Source organism: Sitophilus oryzae, unplaced genomic scaffold (genome assembly GCF_002938485.1).
Source record: "Sitophilus oryzae breed Bouriz unplaced genomic scaffold, Soryzae_2.0 scaffold_1109_pilon_pilon, whole genome shotgun sequence".
Classification (NCBI taxonomy): Eukaryota; Metazoa; Arthropoda; class Insecta; order Coleoptera; family Curculionidae; genus Sitophilus; species Sitophilus oryzae.
In genome coordinates this window covers 124,251-143,940 of record NW_022145737.1, presented here as the reverse complement: position 1 = coordinate 143,940, position 19,690 = coordinate 124,251, and the positions used below count along the sequence as shown (strand labels likewise).

Genomic DNA, 19,690 nt, shown 5'->3' with positions numbered 1-19,690 from the left:
TAATTAATTATAAAAAAAAATTAAAAAAAGGATAGAATGTTTCCAGGCATACATATCTATTTACAAAAAAATATATTATGGTATTTAACTACGACCTGTCAAAGAAATTTGTATAGCCTAAAAGTCAAATTTAGTGATTACCACAGCCACCATAAAGAGAAGACATATGGATATCTATTTAAAATTTAATTGTTCAGATATTTATAATAATGGTGGCGGCTGTCATGAAATTGAGAGATTAAAATTACCATAAATCATTTTTCAAATGAAAAACCCTTTTTTTAGAAGGTTTTTGCAATTCGTTCTTTTTAACTATACATGTTCCCATACCCAAAATAAATCGTTATTATTTTAAGTTATTTAAAGGTTTAATTTTTACAAAAACGTATATTGTAAAACGTAAAGTGCCGCCATATTGAAAGTATTTTTAATCGATAGTTCTCGTTGTGAAACAATGATGTGCAAAAAATCTCAAATCTAGATATTGTAGTTCTCTAGATACTTCTAATGCAGGCTCAGCTTGAGACCCCTGTATATCTAAAAAAAAAAAAAAAAAAAAAAAAAAAAGAAATAATATAAAAAAAAATAGAAATATATTATTCATTTAATGTTTTTTATATAAAATATGTGTAAAATAGTAAAAAATATCTATTAGTAAGAAAATATCACAACCATCCAACTATTAGTCAAACAAATTCTCCTTTTTCATGTTCTGTGCAAAAGAATTGGGATCATGTATTAAATTTTCCCACAATTTGTAATAATCATCACTACTAATATTTTCATCAATAATTGATCTCTCCTTCAAAAACTTTTTCCATACCTATGTAAAGTAAATTATACAAGAACAACAAATATATTGAAAAGTTTTATTTTTTCCAAGCCTTTTTTATCCTCAATTTCTGATACATTTCTTTTTAGCATTTCCTTTTTGTACCAGTTGAAAAAATTTGTAATTTGTACAGTAAATAATTGTAGGTGTACATTTTTTCACCTTCTACAGCCTTAAAAATAATTTAATATCATGAAAAAGGCATTTAAATCTAGAATTAAGATGCAAAACTACCTGTTGATAGATTTTTTACTACAGCAATTATGAAATTGGCACTTTGTTTTTAAAAATATCCCTCCCCTGGAAAGAAAGCATGATACCAACTGTACGGATGAAACATTGACAATGATTCCTCGTCGATTACATTGATTGGTGTGATATTTAAGGATTTTAAATATTCCTACAACATGCATGCAAAACAAACAAAGTACATAAAATCAAAACAAAAACACAATCTAAATACAAATAAAACAAAATTAAAACCAATAGCTAAAGAATAGAAAAGTCATCAGCGATGGCTATGAAATGAGGATCGCTGTCATTTTTATTATTATGTAAAATTATATGGAAAATATCATCGATCGTTATTTCCAAGCCAACAGGACGCTGTTTTGTTGTAATATTGCATTAGCAACACTGTCCTACTTTCTCAAGTTGAAAAAAATTTAACCCTGATTTAAGACACTAAAAAAACTAAAAAAACATGATCAAACTTACCTAAATAATAGTCTTCTCTGTTCCAATAACTATTTTCTAAGCATTTTTCGTTGCCAATGCTTTTCTGAAACGATGCTAAAGCACCATCGCTTAGAACATAGCCAGCATCGCCTGTGTTATAATTTACACCCCAAAACTTAGCCACATGTCCAAAATAATGATCCTTCTTACTGTTCAATGGTGCTAGTAATAATCTCAGATTTTCCATAATTACAAATGTCGTATCTTTCACTATCAAATGCCAATTAAAAGTTAAAATTTCTCTTGATTTTATTACATTACATGAAGTAAAGCCCCACGAGGTTATCTTTAGATTGCTTTCTAGGCATAATCTTATTTTGTGTTTCTATTACTATGGGTTTTATAGTGTTACAGCCTTTTATCCATGTATTTTTAGCAGCTTCCAAGTATTTTTGATGTTTCACCAATATTATACAAAGAATTGTTACTTTATTATATAAAATATTCAGACTCAAATAATGAATTTGTTTTGAATAACGTAATCCATCCCAAGCAATCTTAGTTCTGGACAGTTTTTCTTTTAAACCATTTTTTTGATATAAAAATCATTTTTTCTTGACTTCTGGCCACCATTTATCTTAAACTGCTGAAAATATACAGCTAGCAATACTCCTAGTGCAATTCCAATAATAAAATTAAGTCTGGTGTAAAAATGGACCATGTTATTACATACTGAACATAAATATCTTGAGGTTTATTTGTTTGTAATCTAAAATAAAAGAGAAAATTAATTGATAAATTATAATGATACAATTACGTACACTTAAAGAATCCTAGTTAGTTTCCAAGCTCTAGTTTTTCACTTATTTCTCATTGTTTTGTTCACCCACGCATTGTTATGAATAATAAATGTTTTATTTAGAAAAAATTAAGATTTAAAAAGAAAAAAGTTTGGATAATTTGCACTGTTGCCAATTTATTTACTTACCGAGGAAATATAAAATTTTCTATAAGTAATTTTAATAGATACTACTAGAATTCAGCTTGGTAAGTGTTGGTTATAAAAAAAGTAATTTTATTCTAGACAGAAGAATGGTTAATTATTTTAAGATGACATCTTCTCTCAACAACTATAGAGACCTCTTAAAATGAATAATTTTCCTAGGAATATTACTTAATATTGGCAACATGGCGGCAATTAAATTCCATGATTAGTTCTCCACCTCTCAACCAGAGGGCCGGCATTCCGATCCCTTTCAAACCGCCGTCGGCGATTGGCGGCGCGCTCAGGTGCGAAAAGTGGGGGAAAAAACTCGTTTGAAATTTTTTCAGTCCGTAAAATGTCCAGAGAGTGAAAGCATTGTGCAAATTCGGCTCCCTCGCATTGTTTTGATTTTGAAGTGTGAACAGGCTTTGGTGTGTGTGGAAACCGCGACGCCCGCCGTCGAACAATTTCCTCCAATCGGATAACTCCGTTGCTTGACAGGTGGTTGTTAAAATTTGTTTTACCTGTGCGGTGCAGCATGGCGTCCCAACTGTACGGAGTTTAAAAAACGCGAGGATTTTAATAAAATTTCGCTGGTATTTCGAAAATGAAGGTAACGGTGTGCTTCGGGAATATCCGCGTTGTAGTTCCCTGTGGAAGAGGTGATATTCTGGTTAAGGATCTGATCAGGGAGGCCACGCTACGCTATAAGAAGGCAACGGGAAAGGTAAGTTTTGTTTGTATTGTCAGCATAGTTAGGTTAGAATGATGATTGTTTACTTTTTTCTGTTGAAAAACGTTCAATTACAAGCTCTAAAACGACCTGAAATAGTTAATTACCAAACAATTTACCGGCTTGATGCAATAGGGAAATATTTACGTTTGAATAGGCTTTGACATTATGCAAAGCTGTTGGATTTTAAATCAAGATAACGAGTTATTCTAAAAGGCTTTCGTGATTCAAAGAGGCTCAAAATTATTAAAATATAAGTGTTTGTATTATAATACAGCTCTTTTATAAGAAACAGTGCCCTAAGATTAGTTTAAGAGTATTAAATAATGTTCAGGATTGTTCATATTACTTGAAGAGTGTAATCATTCAAAGAATTCACGTTTTTTCGTCTCACAGTTCATCGAAATTCAAGGTATGACGTCTACCATGTTTTACATGGTATTCTATTAGTCATGGAGTGAATTCGATATGAGCAATTTCATTCTGCTGTCGTATAAAAGTATTAATTCTTGACGAAAGGATAAAAAAGGTGAAGCTTTTGTTCGATGGTTGCTCGCTGTGTTCTTTTCTCGGTACTATATTTTTACGGGGGTGGAACACGCCTGGAATACCAATGGCATACCATCGGTTTTAATTTACATACCTACGTACTTACAATAAACTCCATTGATATCCAATGATGGTACTCAGTTTTAAGATAAATATACCCGGTGCTTCTCAACAGTGGCTCACCCCCTATAACTTTTTTATTTTTTCAGATAAAAAAACGAGATTTGGTATGTTAGTATATGACATACATACAATAGGATTGATTAACGTATTCAATTGTTTTTTATCACTTCCTGTTTCACCGGAAATGATAACAATTTTTGATTTTTAAATGGCACCCTCGGTATGTTTCTACTTTATTCGATAGAAAATGACACTCTGAATAGAATGACATGTCATTTGACATTTTTGTTTAAACAAGGGTGGCTCATTAACATATTTAGAAAAAGCATTTTTTTATGAATAATTTGGTACCATACACTTGGTATTTCAAGCCAAATTGTTGTTATGAACCGCATGTTACAATTTTAAATAAACCATATGCGAATATGTCAATTATTTCAATAAATTTATTGCGAATTTTAATTTATAACAGGAGATATCAGTGACTTTTTTTAAATAAAAATGTATTACAATATTTTGAAGGGATGCGATGCATCACCCGCATCAGTGGAAGCTTCGCCACTGTTTGTTATGAGAATGTTGAATTTTGAAACGAAATCCCAAGCGTAGCATAAAAATGAAGAGAATATTTTACACGAGTATCAAATTCATACATATATTATTATGGTCAGAGTATAATTCTGAAAAAAAAACAGTAGTAATCGGACACCAATCAATGAAGAGAAGAGAAGAGCATTTTTAAGGTTTCCCAGAATACCAACCTTGAGTTTTTTTCTTTTTGTTAAAGAACAAATAACACAGCAATTATAATTTGCCATATCCGGTGAGACCAAAAATAATGACACAAGAATGTTAAAATTATAGCCCAGAGAAAAAATATTTATATGTATATCAAGCGAATTATAAAGGTGTTACTATTGTATTGTAGTTGCTATCAATTCAAGTTCAGTTTGAGTAGTTAGATGAGTGTCCATTTTCATTTTATATTATTACTCAAAATCTCTATTGTATATCATGGTTCCATGGTTGTTACCTATAAAAGGAAGAGGGAATTATGGCATCTTAATTCTTGTTAATAATGTCCTAAGGAAGTTATGATTCTATTTATGACTGAGTATAACCAAGACCAAGAAATAAAATATATTCTAATAATCTAATACCCCAGTAATCTGCTTTGTTTTTTAATTTTACATAAAACATTAGATAAATTGAATTTAATAAACAAATCTCGTTCTATTTAAACAACAAAAAAAATTACTTAGGATACGAACAAGTAAATGTCGGGTACAAGTACGTCAAGTATGATTCAATCCGCCACAAGACAATGGACAAAGACAAAACGCACGCACTTACATGTGAATTAGGCTTAATAATGGCGTGTTTTTTTATTTCAATAAGGAAAAGCGTAGACAATGCGGTTTGTATTAGTATAGTTAATATATACACGTGCACACATTTCTTACCCAGAAGAAAAAACTTATTATTTAGTAGTAGCATAATTGTATGACTTCCAAGAAACACCCTGTATATTTTATTCTTTTTACAATCATAAGCTCTACTCAATTCTGATTATTAACATTTATTGCCTATTATACTGTATGATCGAAAAAAACGGCGTCAAAGACGGCTGCGTATTTCCAAAAAATATATTTTTTTCGAAATTTCAAACTACACCATTTAAAAACTTTTACTCAATATAAAAATAACTTACAACATGCTTACAACCTTCTTAAGGACAGCTGGCAGTAAGCGTCATTAAGAAATACCCAATTAAAAGACGTCTAGAGCTTAACCTCGCCAAAATTATCATCGATTGTTGACTTTGCCGTCTTTGACACCGTTTTTTTCGATCGTATGGTAGATACGCTCGTAGCTAAGTATATTTTATTAGGAAATAAGGACACATTAATTAAAAATTAAAAATTTCCCCAGGTAGGTGATTATTAAAATTATACCTGTTTCGATTTTAAGTCTCTAAATAAATAAAAACCAGTTGAAATTAATATTATTATTTAGAATTAAAATATTAGCATTAAATAAACAATTCATAATAAAAAAATGAACGGAAATCAAGACCATATTACGCGAACCGAAAAAAGAGGCGGATTTTCAAGGCTAACAGATAAGGCTTAGGATAATGAGTCATGTAATTTTAATTTCCCACGTTAGGGGGATTTGATTTCGACGTGATTGTGAAAGAACTGTTGAAGATGGATTTGACCATAGCTCTGGGTTCAAGTTATATACGCATTGTAATACATATATAATACCATTTAATAGTATTAAAAAAGATGTACCTACAGGGTGTCCCATTTTCATTGTTTGTTTTATGGGATTTCTCGTATATGAGTAGAGATAAAAAAGATGCGGTTTTCACATCACATATTTCTTCTAGCCCCCTTAGTTCCTGAAATACAAGGGAATTTGAGAATGTTGTATTCGACTCTCCTCGTATCTCAGTTGTCTTATAACTAATCTGAATTACGTAGAGTTTTTTTCATGTAGAATCCAGTGGCGTAACTAGGATTTTGTTGGGAGCTGTCATTTTCGAAATATGACCCAAACTTATGTTCTTTTAATGGAAGGACACCGTGATATTATTTTTTTATTTTATTTGCTTTGTTATACATATTTTCTTTAATACTTTAAGAAAATGCATTATTTAATTTTTGAACATGAATCAACCTACATACTGTTACGGATTCCGTGGGTCCACTATTTAAACTCACGATAAAATACTTAACGAATTTATTTGTTTCACTCTGTACACACAACTTATACTATTTACAACACACTTATGCAACTAGTATTACTCTAACGGTATTTCGCGGTATTTCCAAACTTCAGACTTAGACTTCAAACTTCAAACTTTAAACTTGTCCAACTGTCAAAGCGCGGGCCTTATATACCCCCTGGCGGTTGTTTCTAGATTTTTCTAAAGAATTCTATAATTGTCTTTACTTTCTGGCGAATGCGCCAGGTTCCTCAATGCACGTTGCGATTTTAGCAGTATGCAGTTATGCAACCAGTAATACACCTTGACAATACTTTGGTATTATTTTATTATTTTTTTCATTGATTACTTTGATCAAAATGAGTATTTAAAAAAAAACAGAGCCGTATGAAATTAATTAAAAACGAACAACATTTTTAAATTTCTTTTAAACTGAATAATTGTATTGTATAAACATTTATTACGAAATTCTCACACAGTGCAATGTAATATTAAAACATTTAACACAAAGGTTAATGATATTTTATCACAAAACTGTTACTAAATATTTTTTAATGAAATAGTATATCTATCTACACATGACTAACTGTTGGAAATATGTCCATTAGGCTTGGCCAACCACACATATAGCTAAATTACTCAAAAGATAATGCAATTTGTCTCAAATATACACAGCGGGCGCGAGAAATTTGCTAGCGATGGGAACTATCGAATGAATTAGACTATCGAATAGTTACCGAATGAATGATTTCAACTATCGAATGGTTTTATTCGAATAAAATCATTCATTTATTTGTATACTAAAGCATATGTGACAACCTCGCCGTGCCACTAAATGGTTATCGTTGAGCCACGACTATCGAATGCTTTTGATAAATGAAATTTAGTATTCGTTTGATTTTTTGTGTGCGTCAGTGGCATTAGTTCTTCCAAATTTTATAACTTCATCTTATAAATACTTGTACCAATTTTGGGTTTATTAAAATATTTAAAATACTAAAATAGTAGTTTTTAGTAATTGACGATTATGTGTGTGTGTGTCAAAATTTTTCCGAAAATTTGTGTGATTTTCCGTAGCCCGATCTTTCAATTATTTTATTTTATATGGTATATATGGTCTATTTTTAATGGGAAATTTTGAGAAGTAGTACCTTTAAGAGAGATGAGATGAACTTAGAATTAATTTTAAAAATACATATTTGTATTTTAGATATTTAAATAATATGAATTAGTTGAACTTAATAATCATATTTAAGTAATGTGGTTAAGTAAATGGTTATCGAACTCAAACTATGGGGTGTGTTATCGACGCCTATGATCCTTATGATAGGCAGTCATTTTCACGCCGTGCCTGCACCCCGTGTCCGCTGATGTTTGCGAGTAGCGGAGTAGTAGGCTTTGGGAAACAGTTGAATGTCAGAGATTGTTGATTTCAGCGGGGAGAAGACATTGTTTGTCAAGCTAGTTAGAATTATATTTTAAAATATCAATTTCTGTTAAATATATTAATCTTTCGATTACAGGTGAGAAAATTAAATTGAAAGTTTTACACGTGCCAATTTAAAAAAAAAGTTAACGATGTTTGTATTTTGTTTATGCTAATTCTCTTACGTGTAGTTTTTTGCGAAGAAATATTTCATTTATTTTTAAAGTAAATGCCAGTAAAAGTAAATATTATTTTTAAATAGTAATATAAAGTACCTAATATAAATAATTTTGATTTCTAATTTTTTTATTTATATTTTCCTTCCATTACACTGCATGCTTAGAAAAATTAATAAATGTTTATATTTCATGATTTTAAAAGTTTGTTGTTACTATAACAAATTAGTTCTGTAATTATTATTATTTAATAAACTAACGTTGTCACACAAAAAATTTAAAGACTATATTATTTTTAAATAGGATCTAATATAAATAATTTTGACATCTAATTTGTTGTTTATATTTTGCTACTACGTAAAAAAAAAATGTTTATATTAAATTATTTTAAATTTTGTTGTTAATAGGTATAACAAATTATTACTGTTATTATTATTTTTATTAAACCAGTCTTTGCTTAAAAAACATTAAAAATACTTTTCCTACATCCAAAATAACAAGTATTATTGCAGTGTAACAACAGAGATATTAATAAAAATGCAAAATATTGAAAATATATAGACATACTATCCCTAACTAACTAAAGCCAAACAATAATATTCTTTGCTAATATCAACTAATACCAATATATGGCAACAGCGCCCTTCATAATGTATTTTCTGCCATAAATGCCTTACTAAGGTAAATACTAGCACCTCAATAAAAAATAATGTGTCCTTATCTTTATATGACTCCGCAAAAATCAAAGATGCCGGCTTCTTTTCATAGCATTGCCACCGACCGCTGACCGTTAATTTTTATTATAATCGATCCACTGACGAATAAATGAATTTCATAAATGAATGAATTTTATAAATGAATGGTTTTGCTGCCGAATTACTAGAATACAATATTTCAAGGCAGATGACGCATCTATTCGATAATTTTTATTCGAATAGTTTTCAACGAATGTTTTTTTACTAGCTATCGAATTATTCGAATGAATTGCAACTATCGAATGTTTCGATAGTATTCATTCGATAGTTCCCACTACTAGTTTAAACGGGACACTGGGTCTTTACAATTGATTTCAGTATTTCTATAAATAATGATAATCTCAATAAAATTAAATAGAACAACCCACGTGAAACCTGTGTCTCGGTTGAAAATTGTAACGTTTTCTACAACATAATAAGTAGTCTTATTTTAATCTTATAATCTCAATAAAAAGATAATTATTTTATTATCATCGTTATAAGCCTTTTCTATAGACGTAATCTTTTTATAACAATGCTGAAAATAGTTCGTGATATAACCCAATCGTCAGGAAATATTGATTTAATATAAAGTTTAAACAGACTAAAAAGATACCTATAGCTAGTGAAAATATTCCTATATGACTATTTAACAGGGCCTAAAGGTTAGGTGCACGATTATTTTTCATCAGTCATCAGATGATTGGCGGTATACATACCGGCTCAGAAATTGAAGAAAAGAATGGTTTCTATGTGCATTTTATGGCATAATGAACATGGGGTGTATAAATGATTTATTATTTTTAACCACAACCTAAAAATAACGGAAGTAAACCTATAACAAGAAAGAAATTTATGATAAAACTTCATGAACAACTTACAAGATCGTAGCTAGAACACCAAACCAAATCAATATTTCCTCAAAATACCTCACATCATTATTGGATACCACCTAAAAATATATACTTACTAAAAACTAAAAATGAAGGTTATTTGTTAAGAAATGAATGCATATCTCACATCATTTCAATAGAATAATGTACCTGAATTGCGAAATTCAAAAACAACACGAATATTCGCTTTGCTAAACCCACTATTTTTTTAGGCCTTCAAAAGAATGCAAATTCAATTCAATCCGATTCATTTCAAAGCCAAAACAGAAGTTTAACTTTCTTTTTATTTTGGAACAGGAAAATAATAAATTTATATGGCGCTTAATGAAGAAAAAATCTAGATTTGCAAGTTTTGCAGGACCAGATGGATGATTTAGATGAATAAATTTGAATTTAAATGATCAAATTACAATATCCAACCTTATATTTCTAATATAAATATATCTAATCCTGTTTAAAATTAAAATAGATTTGAAAATTTCCCCTTATATGGCAATAAAAGAGAGCAAACTATGTTTTTTTTTTCTATTTGTTTAGTATTTTAGTGTTTTTATTTAGGTTTTAATCATCTGCTAAAATGATTAATTTGTCATGTTTAATGTACTATGCGATCGAAAAAAAACGACGTCAAAGACGGCTGAGGAATGACAATCGATGGTAATTTTGAGGAGGTCGAGCCCTAGACGTCATTTATTGGCCCCGTACTGTTCTTTATTTTATCGCTTACTGCCAGTTGGCTTTAAGAAGGGTGTAATTTATTTTTATAATGAGCAAAAATTATTTTTAAATGGTGTAGTTTAAAAATTTTTATAGGAAAAAATATTTTTTTGAAAATAGATTTGAATATCTCGAAACGTTCTATCCTTTTTTAATCTCCTCGCTAAATTTTTCATGGATTGATAGTCTTTGACGCCATTTTTTTCTCAATTATACGAAGAATTATACAATTATTATCGAGGGTATTATAACAATAATGAATGAACTGAATTGTCTCTACTTAAAAATACATATATTTAAAACTAATTAAACCTGGAGGTTTGCAATTCTGCTTGGCTCAAAAAGTCATACAAACAAACAAGAGGCTAAAAGAAAAAATGTGGTCAACATCATCCATTGCCCATTGGCTCAAATTCTCAGTATTAATATCGACAACCATGGCGATACAACAAAAAAAAACGATTTTTGTAGAAGCAGAGATCAAATTTCTCGATTGTTACAGAGCCTGAAAACGTGAAACCACTCCACTTCTGAAAAGTGCTGCCCAGGATATAAAATTCACAAAAAAACTGTCGAAATTCGATATGTAAGGATACCCTGTACGTTAGGAAGACCGACAAATCAATCAGTTTGGTCCAGTAGTTTTTTGTTCACCATCCAGTCAGTTTATATATTATGAAAAAAATTGTTGATTTCCGTTGAACACCCTATATATTTTACGTGAATCAGATGCACAATGTAATTGTCTATCAAATTGTATTATACCATTTATTACCCATTCTCTTCAAGTTTTCGTAGAAATTGCATTTTGTTATAATTTAGACCTCATTTATCACTATACCCATGGAATATTGACATTTCAGATTTTTTTATAGCACCATAATATGTACAAAATGTACAGGTGGTAAATATTGCATGCCCATTGGCATACAAAAACTATTTAAATCTTTGTAAAAGTATACCAATTAAATATACCACACCATTATTTCCTACCAAAAAATTAGTTAATTACATACTTTTAAATTGTTTTAATTAATAAATTATTCTAAATAAATGTGGATTTGGCTCAGAAATCAATATAATAATAAGTTATGAAAAATGAATATCTCTGTTTTTATAAATAAGCATTCGTCAATAAATGAAAATAAAATTTATAAAAGGTGTTACTTTTTTACCTCCACTGTGTAATACACACACAAAATTCAGTTTTTAGTATTTGGAACAATTATTACTACAACGTAAACAGTCAATTAAATGTGGTTTGAATACTGGGATCATATTAATTGGTCCTCTTTAACAAAAAAATATTTAAATAGTTTTTTTTTTATTCTTTAATTAAATAAGCGAACTATATCAACAATATTAGTATATGTACCCTTTGAAAATTTGTTACATCTTTAAAAATAAGCTAAAATGTCAATATTCCATAGGTATAGTGATAAATGAGGTTCTAAACTATAAGAAAATGCATTTTCTATGAAAACTTGAAGAGATGGGTAAAAAATGGAACAATACAATTTGATAGACAATTACATTGTGCATCTGATTCACGTAAAATATATAGGGTGTTCCATTTAAATTAAACAAGGTATGGCAGTTTAAAGCTAGTAATTATTTAATAAAAATTTTGGACACTCTGTATTAGGTCGTAAAATTTTTATAATTGCAACACAATATATGACCAATAAATAATCTTCGGTAAATATTTAGTATTAAAAACTTTTATACCCTTGGAGAAATAAAAGCCTTAAATTTTTCTGCAATTTCATAAAATTGAAAATATTTCAAAACGGTAAGGTTTAAGTGTGATAAACCTTAATCAAATTCTACCTTTATTTCAATCGTAGAATCCAAAAATAGAATAATATACAGGCTGTTCTATTTAAAAAAATGCAACTATAATATTTTTTACTTATTTGGGACACTCTGTATCTTTGTAAAATATTTTTAAATTGTAGCTTTAATAGTCCTTCAACGACCCAAACTTACAATTTGTAAAAAATCTAATCGTTTGCTTCTACAATACTCCGTGTCGTATGTGGTGAACAACACTGTATTATTTGACCGAAGGTGGCTAGGACGTTATTAAAAAACACCCTGTAGTACGAGACTCTACAGACGGTTTGTGCTAGTGGCGATGGTACACTTCAACCTTTCTTTTTTGCCATGGGTCGAGACGCGGAGATACGCAGGTAGCCACATAGAGGAAACAGGTGTAGGGAATCATCAAGATGTCATGCTAGAGTGAGTCGAAAAAATGCAAGACGCTGTTTTACGACCAACCCTAAAACCACTTGTCGTAGGACAGAAAAGAGTGGATATTTCTTCGTATTTTTGCCGCCATTTGTCGTTGCAATTTTTTTGAGACACCTCTCATGTTAAAATACAAATTTTAGTGCATTACAGTATATACCTCCAGAAGCTAAAATTTTACAAGAATCATTAAAAACTTTTAACAGTAAAGTGTTACAGTTTCTTCAGAATTATTATCTGTGGAATGTTGTTAGAATAACCGTTTATGCATGCTTACAGAAAAAGACACACAAAACAGCTAGAAGTAATATGAAGCCCATAATAAGGATATAAATTCGTTAGAATATCTAGCTGGAAATACGAGTAGGTACTAATGGCATACTGACCTCTTCAATTTCATTTGACAGGTCCTTTACAGTCCTTTTACGGTCATTTTATCCTTAAGTACCTACGATTTTTTTTCCCGCGAATGCCTTTCTTCTGTGTATATCTAACATCTGTTTTAAATTTAGACATGGGAACGAAATCAAGGAACAATGGCCCTGGTGTCTAAGGATATTACTGGAACCCAAGAAGGGCTCTTTATAGTTTCCTGTCCATTATTTGATTTTTTTATTTGTTTCATTGATTTATTAACCTCTCACCCTTGTTTTTTGAATCTATATGCTATATACAGTGTGGCTTAAATCAGAGGCAAGTTGCTCCTTGCTAAATCCTACAAAGGACATGTTTCAAAATCTAAAAGAATCCGATTACTTCCGAAATATTATACAGGGTGTCCCAGAAATAAGTGCAAGTATTTTAAGGGCGTCGTAGGTCTGGCCAGAAGAAACATGTTTTGTCTTGTTTTTTTTTTTTTTTTATTTGTCTTAAAAATACTCGCAACATTTTGAGAGCCACCGCAGCAGTCAATAATCAGCCAAAAAAAAACAAACAATTACCAAAAATATCAAATTTTCAACATTTTTTTTTCGCAAAAACTCATGTATGTTAAAATACTTGCACTTATTTCTGGGATATCCTGTATAAAAGTAATCGGACTGAAAAGTACCGTTCGGCAAATCTAAAGCTAAATTAAATCTACATTATTATTGTTTATCCGTCAAAGCATTAACAATTGTCGATTATTATTAACAAAAAAAAAAACATTCGCGTTTCGAGGCTGTTTGCAGATTCTGAATGACCTTAGTTTTGTTCAGTTTCGCACAAAAAAAAACCACTGGGTGGTTGGCCAAAGAGTGTAGGTGATAGAGATATAACTTCTTTCTCTTTTTTCATTATTTTCACCCACCTGTCTCTTACGACATCGGAATAATTGAAAGAAATATTGTATCGGTCATACAATAAGCAAGACGTATAATAAATATAAAAAATATCAAAGTTGTATTTTTTAAATGGAACACCGTGTATATTATTACATTTTTAGTTTCTACGATTAAAATAAAGGTTAATTTGATTAAGGTTTATCATACTTAAACCTTACCTTTTTTGAAATATTTGCAGTTTTGTGAAATTGCAGTAAAAATTTTAAGGCTTCATTTCTCCAAGGGTATCAAAGTTTTTAATACTAAATATTTACTGAAGTCTGTTTATTGATCAGTTATTGTGTTGCAATAATAAAAATAATACAAAAATAAAACTATTTAAATCTTTATAAAGAGTATACCATATATTATATTATGTACCACTAATATTTCCGCCCAAATATTAATTAATTACATAGGAACTTAACTGTGTTAGTTAATAAATTATTCTAAATAAATGAGGATTTGAATCAGAAATCAATACAATAATAAGTTATGAAAATGAATGTCTCTGTTATAAATAACTGTCTAAAACACATACAAAATTCAGTTTTTTAGTATTTGGAGCAATTATTACAGTCAACGCAAACAGTCAATTAATGTAGTTTGAATACTGGAATCATATTAATTTTTTCCCTTTAACAAATATATAAACAGTTTTTTAATGAAATAAACGAACTATAAATCACAAAACATCCCCCTTTAGAACTTCGTCTGTCGTGTTAAGAAATGAAAGTAAATAATAAAGCGCCTCTCGTGTTTGTTCGTACTCAAAAAATTTCAATTAATGCCTGTATATAGGTATTTTTAATATATTTTTTAGATTTACATTTTTTTAATTGTAAAGTAATATATTACATTTAAATGGAATATTACATAACAATTATGTCAATTACAGGATTTCAAATTTGTTTTCTAACATTTTTTAAATAAAACGAATTATAAAATTTCAATATATGTATATTTGTCGTCGGTATGAAAAAAGTAAAATATGAAATGGACAAACGCTTACTTACATTGCAATAAAACTTCCACTTTTAGTTTTGCAATCCAAACGCAATATTTCACAAATAAAATTATCCCACAACACTAAAATCACTGAAATTTCCGCGGCTGACAACGAAAACTGAAAAATATAACGACACTTTTTGTTTTGGACCTGCATATCAACATTACGCTGTACTATTATGTGTTTGTTGTTGAAATAATATAAAATATCTAATTATAACTTGTAAATTTTAATATTTTAACATAGTTTTTTTATTTCTTGACAATAACTAACTTTGTTATCAAGATGACATTTTAGACGGCAACTGACATATATGTCATAATATTTGAATCTTAAATATGTATGTAATATAATTTAAATTACTATAATGCAACTTTATACTTAAGAGAACGTTTATACATTCACAAATAACAAAAAGTCTAATAATATAGTTTGAAAACAATGAATATTGAATTAAAATTGAAAAAGTTAAGCGGCGACCCCTTGTGTCAAAATTAGATGATTAAATTTTCGCAATTTTTATACCATTTGATGACCGGTGGCGCCTCTAGTGTTTGTTCGGGCGGTTGGTCTTTTACTCCCGCTTATAGCCATCACAAAACATCCCCCTTTAGAACTTTTTCTTTAATGGCCATAAGTGGGAGTAAAATGAGACCAACCGCCCGAACAAACACTAGAGGCGCCACCAGTCATCAAATGGTGTAAAAATTGCGAAAATTTAATCATCTAATTTTGACACAAGGGGTCACGCTTAACTTTTTCAATTTAATTTCAATATTCATTGTTTTCAAACTATATTATTAGACTTTGTTGTATTTTGTGAGTGTATAAATGTTTTTTTAATGTTGTTCTCGTAATGTTGATATGCAGGTCCAAAACAAAAAGTGCCGTTATATTTTTCAGTTTTCGTTGTCAGCCGCGGAAGTTTCAGTGATTTTAATGTTATTAGATATTTTTATTTGTGAAATAGAAATATTGCGTTTGGATTGCAAAACCAAAAGTGGAAGTTTTATTGCAATGTAAGTAAGCGTTTGTCCATTTTATATTTTACTTTTTTCATACTTACGACAAATATACATATTGAAATTTATCAATTCGTTTTATTTAAAAAATGTTAGAAAACAAGCCTGTAATCCTGTAATTGACATAATTGCAATGTAATATATTCCATTTAAATGTAATATATTACTTTACAATTAAAAAAATTTAAATTTAAAAAATATATACAGGCATTAATTGAAATTTTTAGAGTGCGAACAAACACGAGAGGCGCTTTATTATTTACTTTCATTTCTTAACATGACAGATGAAGTTCTAAAGCGGAATGTTTTATGATGGGCATATGGCCATTAAAGGTAGTGCAATTAATTTTTAGGTTAAGAAGTTGCTACTAGTTATTGCCAGATGGCGTTAAATCAGAATTTTTGTAGTTTCCATAGTTTCCAAAGGCCATTGTCATACTGTTGTCAAATTCTCAAAGCTCTTGTCGTTGTCATAATGGTCATAGCGCCAATCATAAAATTATCAAGACATTTCCTTTTGTTTGTGGCCTAAAAATATAATGTAAGTCTTTTTATTTTCCATCCCATTTAAGTACCTATTTACATTTACTCAATTTACAAAACTTTTGGGCGTATTACGTTGGTCTTGTTTTATTATAATAAGCGATGTTTAAATATTTGACTTATAAATAAAAACTTTAAAATAATAAATAATATTTACACATGTTCGGCTTTCTTTTTATTTAATTGTATAAGTGTATTGACAAATCTTATTTTTTTCACACATCTGTGTCTGTTATTAGTTGTTATTAGTATTGTTAGTTTGTGTAAAAAAAATAAGATTTAATAATCAAATTAATTATTTTAAGAGTAAAATTCAATAAATACGCTCATTTAAAAGCACGCGCTTCGATCCATTTAAAACAAGCCCTACTCTATAGATGGCGCCACTTCTCTAGGATTATTTTTCAGTATGGCTTTTCATTCTTTTTCTAGCTAGGTATATTCTTTGAATTCCACCATATTTTCATATTTTTCTGATTTTCTCTAAAACGGTATGGAATTTGGAAAGTATAAACAGGATTAACCATTTTAGAATAAGCAAATTTTTTTTTTTTTATGAGGAATGCATTTTCTGAAAATGTCAATAATAAAACATTTTTTTTTCCTCTTGTAAAGAAGGACTGTGGACATACTGTATGTATTGATTTTAAAAGTAGGTGGCATATCAAAAATATCATGTTTCTTTAAAATAAACTTCTATCTATTTTTTTTTTCTATCCATGTAATCACACAATTACATTTAAAATATACTATGTCAGGTTTCCTATGATGCGTATAAAAAAAAATATAGGCACATTGTTTTTTTCTAATTTTAAGAATTATTTTCATAATTTAAGTCTAAAGTGCTTAATACTAAATAAAATTGTCATATTGCGTTAATGTGTACACTTGACCCACCTAATTTCATTTTTTGCGTTTTCAGTTAATCTGTACTGATAAAATTACTGATAATAAAAGTAAAATAAAAAATTTATATTTTAGTTTTATTTTAATACTATTACTGAGAAATTATTGATGTAAAAGAATTTAAAATACTAAAACAAAGATTTTAAAGTTATTTTTGGAACTTTATTTGTTTGAAGTTACGCAATAACATTAAGCCGTAGAAGTTATTTAATTTTATGGCTGTAAATATAATTTTTTCTCCGTGTTAGCCACCTTTAAATTACATCGACAGATTTGGCGATGCATAGGGTAAATTTAATTTAAATTTTCATATTTTTTTTTTTTTTTTTTTTTTTTTTTTTTTTTTTTTTTTTTTTTTTTAATATTAAAATTAATATACAGATATAATTTTATTTGAATTAAAAAAATATATTTTTCTTAAAAAAATTTGTTGATTCATTGAAATAAATAAATTCTCGACAAAGTGGTGAATGCGCCAGGAAATGGAAATCCCGTAATTTCTTTTAAAACCTATAATAATGGACAAAAAATGTTTCCCTGTATAAGGCCTGTATATTACAAATATCCTATACAGATGTTTCAAAACAAATGCGAAAACTTCCCGGGGGTGATTCTTGTTCAAAATAAAGAGTAGATTTCCCGAGCTTCATAAACGTTGGGTCAAGTCAACCATTAGGGAGATATTGTGGTACAAAGATGGCGGAAAAATAATGTTTTTATTTTTATCTTGAAAACGAAATACGACAGACTAAAATGAAATTTTATGGAAGCATTACTTATTGTAAGCACACACTTTCTAGTGAATTTTTCACTTTTTAAAATGAGTGGAAGAATTTGAAATAAACTACGCCTATCATTCTTATTAGCAGAAATTTAAAGAAAAATCTTATCAAACACATGCAAAAATTTGGATAGTTTAGTTTGTTTGAAACTTTTTTATCTCTTGTGTATTTTTGATAAAACTCACCGATTTGAAATTAAAAAATAGAAATAAAGCATTACATCGGGACAAAAAGCATTTTCTGATAAAAGAATCTAGTGGGCTGCTGTAATTTTTTTGGAAAAATCTAGTCGGCCGCTGTTACTTTAGGATGTTTCAATATTATTTAGTTCCCGATTATTATTATCGTTATTATCACTAGATTCTTGAAATCTAAAAACGTCTGACGTATGATAGCTTTACATTTTATTTTTAATTTCAATCTAAATCATTTTTTAAATAAACCAAAAAAAAAAAAAAAATAAATATATCAAATTAAAACATTCATGTGTTTATTTCATTCGTTAATAAACCTCCACTCATTTTAAAAAATAAAAATACCTGTGAAGTGTTTTCCTGTCAATAAAGTGAATCTATCTCTTTCGTTTTCAAGATAAAAATAAAAAAACATTATTTTCCTGCCATCTGCAATATCTCTAATAATTGACCAGCACATTAAAACAAACTACCCGCTATTGGCTCGAAATCACCAGATTTCATTTGTTTTCAGAAACACCACAATATCTAATTAATATGTAATGATTCTAAAATATTTTGATTAATTTTTTTTTTTATTGTTTGTATATTTTTACGATTTTAATAATTTAATTTTCCATATTTTTCCTATATTGCACGGTGAAGCGTAAGTATTGAAAATTTGAAAATGACAATTATTACAATGAGAGTACCTAGTTGCAGGTATTAAAATGAAAGTAAAAAGTCAACCAATGACAATGTTGCCACTACATTTTCGTTTTAGTGCACTCCTGAGTCCTGGTTTTCTATTTATTTAGCAACTATTACTTTTATTATTAGATGAAAATAACGTAAAGTGTACAGGGTGACCCAAATTCGAGCCTCATCAACCTCATGGTACGGCCATAGTAATATAAGTAATGTGCTTGTCTGTTTATATCGTATGATAATAAAAACAGCGTCAGCGATAGGCTATGAAATGAAGGTCGCTGTCATTTTTATATATGGAAATTATGTGGGAATGTCATCAATCGTCATTCAAACTGACTGGACGCCGTTTTTTTCGATCATGCAGTTTATTTGTAATGTTTGATTACGGTATTATTAGTTCAAAATTT

At 29.1% G+C, this 19,690-nt stretch overlaps 1 protein-coding gene across 1 annotated transcript in view; it reads left to right on the top strand.

Annotated features, from left to right (window-relative positions):
• The first annotated feature begins 3,015 nt into the window (after window positions 1–3,015).
• LOC115881322 (partitioning defective 3 homolog) overlaps window positions 3,016–19,690 on the top strand; it is a 51,195-nt gene continuing 34,520 nt past the window's right edge. Inside the window, exon 1 of the mRNA XM_030898760.1 lies at window positions 3,016–3,222. Coding sequence (XP_030754620.1) covers window positions 3,103–3,222 — 120 coding nt within the window. The 5' untranslated portion in view covers window positions 3,016–3,102. The remainder of the gene's footprint in view (window positions 3,223–19,690) is intronic.